Here is a 6270-nt window from a genome sequence, read left to right as displayed (position 1 = left end):
GGGGTGGGGTTTGGTTGGTTGTTTTGGGGTTTTTTTGTTTGTTTGTTTGGGATTTTTTGGTTTTTTAATTGGTTTGGTTTGTTCAGGTTTTTATCTCTAGACCAAATAGACACCTATAAAAGGACTTCTCTTGCCTTTGTGCTCTTAATTTCAGTACTTGTTCCTTTTTTTGTTTGTTTTGATAAAACAAAGTGGGAAAGTTGCTTAACACAGGTGGATTTTGAAAAATCGGTGAGGCATTATATCCTGACTTGTGGGGATTTCTGGAATTGACCCACCTTATCTGTCTTCTGGAAAATGATGTAATGTAAATCAAATTCAGGTAACTTGGAAAATCTTACTTCATAGCATGCTTTGTTTTACAGAGTTTCGTTCTGGAAAGGCTCCTATCCTCATTGCTACCGACGTTGCATCTCGTGGGCTAGGTTTGTACACATAGACCACTCTTGCCTACTGCTGCATATTTTTCTTCTTTGGACTGAAAAATGTTTCTTAAAAAAAAAAAATTCAAAGCGTGATTTTCCCCCACATGTGAAATACGTTTTTTAACATTAATCTTTTTTTTTTCTTTCATATTCAAAGTCTCTTCCTGCTCCTAATGAACAGGCTTTGGTCTGCAGCAAGGCCTAGGCATGACCAATCGATCGCCAAGAGGGAGAAGAGACGTCCAATTATGCAACCCAACCCTTCCACCACACTCACTTCTTCCCCAAATCCAGCTTTTGTTGCTGGATGCTAGGGATGGATTGCTCTCAGTTCAGAGCGTGTCAGATAAAGTTCAAGTAGGAAGCTGTGGGAGAGCATTTCGACAGCAAATAGCGAATATTCTCCCCGTATGGCACACCACAGATTTGAACATACCAACCCCAGTGTACACGCATGTTTACCCTGCAGATGTATTCACATCTGAGAAAGCACTGCTCCAGATCTTTGCTCTTGACATGTAACCTTCCCTCCTCCTCTGTGTTCCTTCTAGGCAGGACCACTGAGATGATATATGGCCTTTAACATCTTGTTACCCAGATGGGTAATTGAATCAAAATCGCACAGCTGTGTTCTGGTGGCATGAAAATGATCTGTCTGGATGCATCAGTTGGTGCCCCCTTTTATAATAAGCATATTTGTGTTGTGAAACACCATGTGCTGAGCACAGTCCTTATGCATCTGCCCACCCTAGAAGAGGAGGATGGCTGCTGAAGTGCTCTAAGTTTAATAACAGATATTGAATACTCTGCCCACCCTGAGTGTGGTAGACGATAAACTACTTGAGAGTCAATGTCTCACTGTAGTAAATTCTAGACAAAACGACTGCAAATGGGTGGAGATTTGACTCAGAGAATCTAGTTTGTTAAAAGCCTCAGTTACCTGAGCTCTCTTTATATGCTGAAAGGGTGGCTGTGCTGTGCATCATATGGTCACTCTAATACAGGCAGACCATTAACAGACTTGGCAGCCTTTGTTCACACAACCTTCACCCCTCCTTCCCCTCCCCCCTCAAAAAATGTCCAGCACTTCATCAGGAAGTGATTATATGGACTTCAGTCTCTGCCCTCTAGGGTCATGTCTGGACCTGTGCAGTTAGAGCTTGGGCCTGTTGGGAGAAGGGACTGAGGCCTGAAACCAGTTTATATGAAAGAGAGCTGCTTTCTCTAGCAGCATTTTTTAAACAGGCTTGCTATGTGCTGGTAGCTTCTTTGTGCATCTTGCCTAGACATTTAAAACAGCCTCAACCCCCTCAAAAAAAAAATCAACAAAAACCAACACTCTCCCCAAAAACTACTCAATTGGATAACACTTCAGAAAACAGTCTCCTCACTTCCCATCGTCCCCTTCACCCAAGCTAAGGGGGAAAGGTATCAGAGTCTGTTTCTTGTTACTGAACAACATCTCTACTTGTTTTGGGGCCCTGAGTTTGCTGTTTAAAGTAAGTCACTTAACTGGCAAACTTCTGGACGACTTCCTCCAAGATCCTGGAAAGTGAAGGCTTCTACCTAAATAACATAAAACAGGGGCGCGCGCCTTTTGGCTGAGTCACCAGGGCTTTCCCTCTTCCTAATGGAACATTGGTTTCAAAAAAGCTTCTTGCAGGTAAGTTCTGAGTCCCGTAATGACTTCTTTGTGATAATTCCCTGGAGTGAGGTCCTCTCTCTGCACTGATTTTTTTTTTTTACTTTTTTTTTTTCAGTCTATTAAACTAAAAACATTGAATTTGTTTTGTTTTGTTTAACAGAAGCTTTGATATCAGCTGCAGATTATTCTCAGTGCAGGGGTGGGGATACATCTACAATGATGGTCTAAACAGCGCTGTAGACTAGCGTGTTTGCTAGTTTATATCTGTCCCATTTAATAATTGGAGACTGTCTGTGCCATAGCATGTTCTGATGGTCTGGCAAAGGGAATGTTTCCCAGGTAGCTGTCAAAAATGATTTACAGTCTCCATTCCTGATCCTGCTACATTATTTTCTAAAAGTGCAGGAGGATTGCAAGTGTGCACAAACACTTTGGCGCACGCTGGACTGGAGAAGCTGAGTCTTGTGCACGCTCTGGTCTTCAGCAAGCTGTGTGCTCTACCAGGACCACTTTCTAGTCTGGAAAAAACCCTTGCATCTTCCTCTTCCTGCCTTCCCATTCTTTCTGCTCCTCCCCAGTCAAGTCAGTTCTGTCTGCATTGGTAGCTACAATTCCTTGTGCTTTCTGACAGGAAAGCACATCCTTCTATCCTCTCTGGTAATTCAAGTCACTTGCTACTGGATGTGCAAAACGGGACTGGCTGAGGACCATGTAGCCTGGAGCTTGTCAGTCTAGCTACACCCCGGCTGTGAAGATGCAATCTGTCACACGTAGTCCTCTCTATTCTCCACTTTCCCTTTTTAAAAAAACTGTTGCATCAAGGACCTTAGCTGGAGACTCGCGCAGCCCCCTGTGAAACCTGCCTTCTCACTCCCTTTTTTTGGTGTGATTCAGGACTTTGGAGTCAGCAAAGACTGAGGAGCCCCCCCCCTTTGCTGTAATAAGAAACAGACATAAAGTCCCCCTCTTGTCACAACAACCTACAATGTTTTTATTTTTCCTACAACCCCTTTGAAATTGATGCAGTCTGGGCAATAGATGCAGTCTGACCCTTTGGATGTAATTTTTGTATCTTCATTTTTTTGACAATTGCCCCTAAGAGCCCCAAATAGGGGACAAAAAGCGTTGGAGGACCTGAAACTTTTACCTGAGCCCAGGTTCTCCGGCGCTTCCCAACCAAAAGGGGCTACAGAGAAGCGTCTAAGCCAGTTCACAGAGCGAGCGTGTGTGGGGACTTCTCGCTGCCACGGACCCTTGATGCATGCTCCCCGCGCTCCAGTGGTCCCGTGTCAGAGGGCGGAGTTTTCGAAAGGAGGCCGCCAAAAATAAAAGGCAAAGAGACGGGATCGGCTGCAGCGGTTTCCCACAGGAGGAGGGAGTGTGCATCGGTCTGGTAACAAACAGAGAATGTTTCTCTCTTTAAAACAAAACAAAAAGAGGAAAGGAAATCACAAAAATCTGTGTTTTATCTTGGATGTTTTCAGAATATTCTTGTTAAAATGCAGATTTTAAATTTTTTTTTTATGAGCTGTTAGGGCTCTTACTGTAGAATGGTGCATTTGAAAATACTGTACAATATAGCAAATAGGTGCTCTTGGTACTTAAGGTGCTTTCACTGAAGCACTGCACTAACATTTACTTGGTTTCTGTCACATAAGTTTACAAAGTCTTGTCTTAAAACACACCATTTGGAATTTTAAATTTTAAAACTGTTTTGTGTACAAAGCCATTTTGATAATTTTATTTCCTGCTTCCATCTGAACTGGAAGTAGGGAATTGCTTACAGAACTCATATTATCCAAATTGTGCAAGCTTGCCAGAGCTGGACAGAGCAGCACAGAAATGTTAGTGCAATGCATTCTAGTGATAACTACAAAGCTGAGTTAAGGTACTTTAGGTCTGAATAATTTTTAATGAGTTGGCTGAATAAAACTAATGTGATTTGAATGCCTAAAGCTTTAGGTTAGGGGAGTTAGTCCACTGTATTTTATTAGTACTGTAAAAGTAAATATTTTTAAGACTGTCTTTTATTTCATGTTGCCGAGCGGAAGGTAAGTGATCTCATTACTGTTATTTTTTGTTAGACTTCTCCCAACAGAGTAAAAGCTTTACCATGGCAGTTCTGCCCTTCCTCCACCCCAGTTTGCTCTGTCTGATGGTGACATTTTCACTTTACAGATTGTGTTAAAAAGAAATACGAAATTCAGTTAACTTATTCACAGACGTCAGTGTCTTTGACACAAGAAGACAGAGAAATGCATTCCGGGGAGGATGACTTTGAGTACAGGGCAAAGCTGCTTTAAAATTGCTGTTCTTTTTCAGGACACTGACCTCTGTTCCTGATGATCTTAAATTTCAGTCTTCTACTCTTTTGGGATGAGTCTGTCTTGTATTTATTCCGTGCAATTACTAACTTTGTATTTTTTTTTCTTATTACTGTCACCTGCATTCGTGCTCCCCACCTTTCGTTGGCACGTCCTCTCTTCTTCTCCCCTTTCCTCAACCCCACCCTTTCACTGTGCTTCGCTCCTGGGCACTTCACAAGACGTGGAAGATGTTAAATTTGTGATAAACTACGACTATCCGAACAGCTCTGAAGATTATGTGCACCGTATTGGCCGTACCGCACGTAGTACCAACAAAGGTACTGCCTACACCTTCTTCACACCAGGAAACCTGAAACAAGCCAGGGAGCTTATCAAAGTCTTGGAAGAAGCCAATCAAGCCATCAATCCAAAGCTGATGCAGCTTGTGGACCACAGAGGAGGAGGAGGTGGTGGTGGAGGTAATGGCACAAGGGAGAAGGGCTACACAGGGCATACATTCCCCATTTTGAGGGAGGGAATGTTAAGAGGGTAGGGAAGTAGTATAGGCCTGAGATAACACATTAGTAATAAAGCTGTTCTGTACTTGAGGTCCCAACACTTAATATAGACATAGTACTTCTGTCCCAAGAGAGAGGCAGTCCCTTGTTTTACCTTAGCTGTAGAATTTTTTTCTCTTATAAGGTCATCAGAGAGCTGATTTTGCTTGAAGTAATTACTTCCTCACAGCTCCTACTAATGACAGGCAACAAGGTGCGTGTCCAAAATGGAAATCAGTAAAGGAATACACTGAATTTCAGGAGCTTATACACTTTTTCTTCCCGTTCCCTGAAGGAATAAGAAGTTTCCTTATACTTCCAAATTAGTCCTGAATTTCTTCTGTTTCTTTGTCTCCAAGCACATGCATAAAGAACCCTTGTTCTGCACAGCTGTGCAGAAAAGTTGCAGTCTGTCAGAAGAAGGTGCTCCTTGGGAGCAAAATTGGAGATGTAGAAGGGGGAGAAAGGGTGGCCTAAGTGTACCAGAGATCATTGTTTAAGACTTGTTCATGGCACTAAATCTTAATGTATCCATCGCCAGGAGGTCGTTCTCGTTACCGAACGAGCAGTTCGGTAAACAACCCTAACCTGATGTACCAGGAAGAGTGTGACAGGAGGCTCCGGGGAGTGAAAGAGGGCCGCAGAGACTCAGGTGGCTTCAGAGACCGTGAGCGTGGTGAAAGTTTTGCCAACGGAGCCAACAAGACCTATGGCAGTGCCTACGGGAGCCCAAATTCTGCTTTTGGGGCAGCACAGAGCCAGTATGGTTACACTCAAGGGAGCTATGGAGCAGCTGCCTATGGCACAAGTGGCTATGGCACTGCAGAGTACAGTGCTAGTGGCTATGGTGCCAGCACCACAGCTGCCACGGCTGGGAGAACCTCACAGAGCACTACCCAACAGCAGTATGCAGGGATGGTGGGGCGCTCGGGCCAGCAGCCACAGCCGCCTCCCGCAAATGAAACCACTTGCTGGTGACCAGTGTAGACCTCTTACATTTAAAGGAGCCTTTTCTTTCTCTTCTTTCCCATTGTGATGTCTCTCATACAGGTTAGACTTAGAATTCACTATCCAAATCCTTTGAGCCTATCAAAAATGGCCCCCAGCCCACATTAATGACCCTGTCCTCTTTTTTTTTTTTTTTTTTTTAAGATATATATATATTTGACTGGAAAATTTATTATTTTTGTCTTGCATGTTGAGGAATTCGGAAATCTTATTTTTTCTAAAAGAAAAGGGTATAAGGCAGATAGGTTCCAACTGGATCATCTTGGTGTCTAAGGTTTGTGGGAAAATTTGCTTTTGAGGGAAAGAAGTTTCTATTGTGTAACACATTA

The 6270-nt window shown here is 43.1% G+C and overlaps 1 protein-coding gene across 1 annotated transcript in view; it reads left to right on the top strand.

The window, feature by feature from the left end:
- DDX17 (DEAD-box helicase 17) overlaps positions 1–6270 on the top strand; it is an 18157-nt gene extending 11887 nt beyond the window's left edge. Inside the window, exons 12-14 of the mRNA XM_014307353.2 lie at positions 366–425; positions 4616–4855; positions 5475–6270. Of these exons, the coding sequence (XP_014162828.1) occupies positions 366–425; positions 4616–4855; positions 5475–5911 (737 nt within the window). The 3' untranslated portion in view covers positions 5912–6270. The remainder of the gene's footprint in view (positions 1–365; positions 426–4615; positions 4856–5474) is intronic.

The sequence above is a fragment of the Geospiza fortis genome, unplaced genomic scaffold (assembly GCF_000277835.1).
Source record: "Geospiza fortis unplaced genomic scaffold, GeoFor_1.0 scaffold173, whole genome shotgun sequence".
NCBI classification, from domain to species: domain Eukaryota; kingdom Metazoa; phylum Chordata; class Aves; order Passeriformes; family Thraupidae; genus Geospiza; species Geospiza fortis.
Note: the sequence above shows the minus strand (reverse complement) of the source record. Positions and strands in the feature narration are given on the sequence as shown.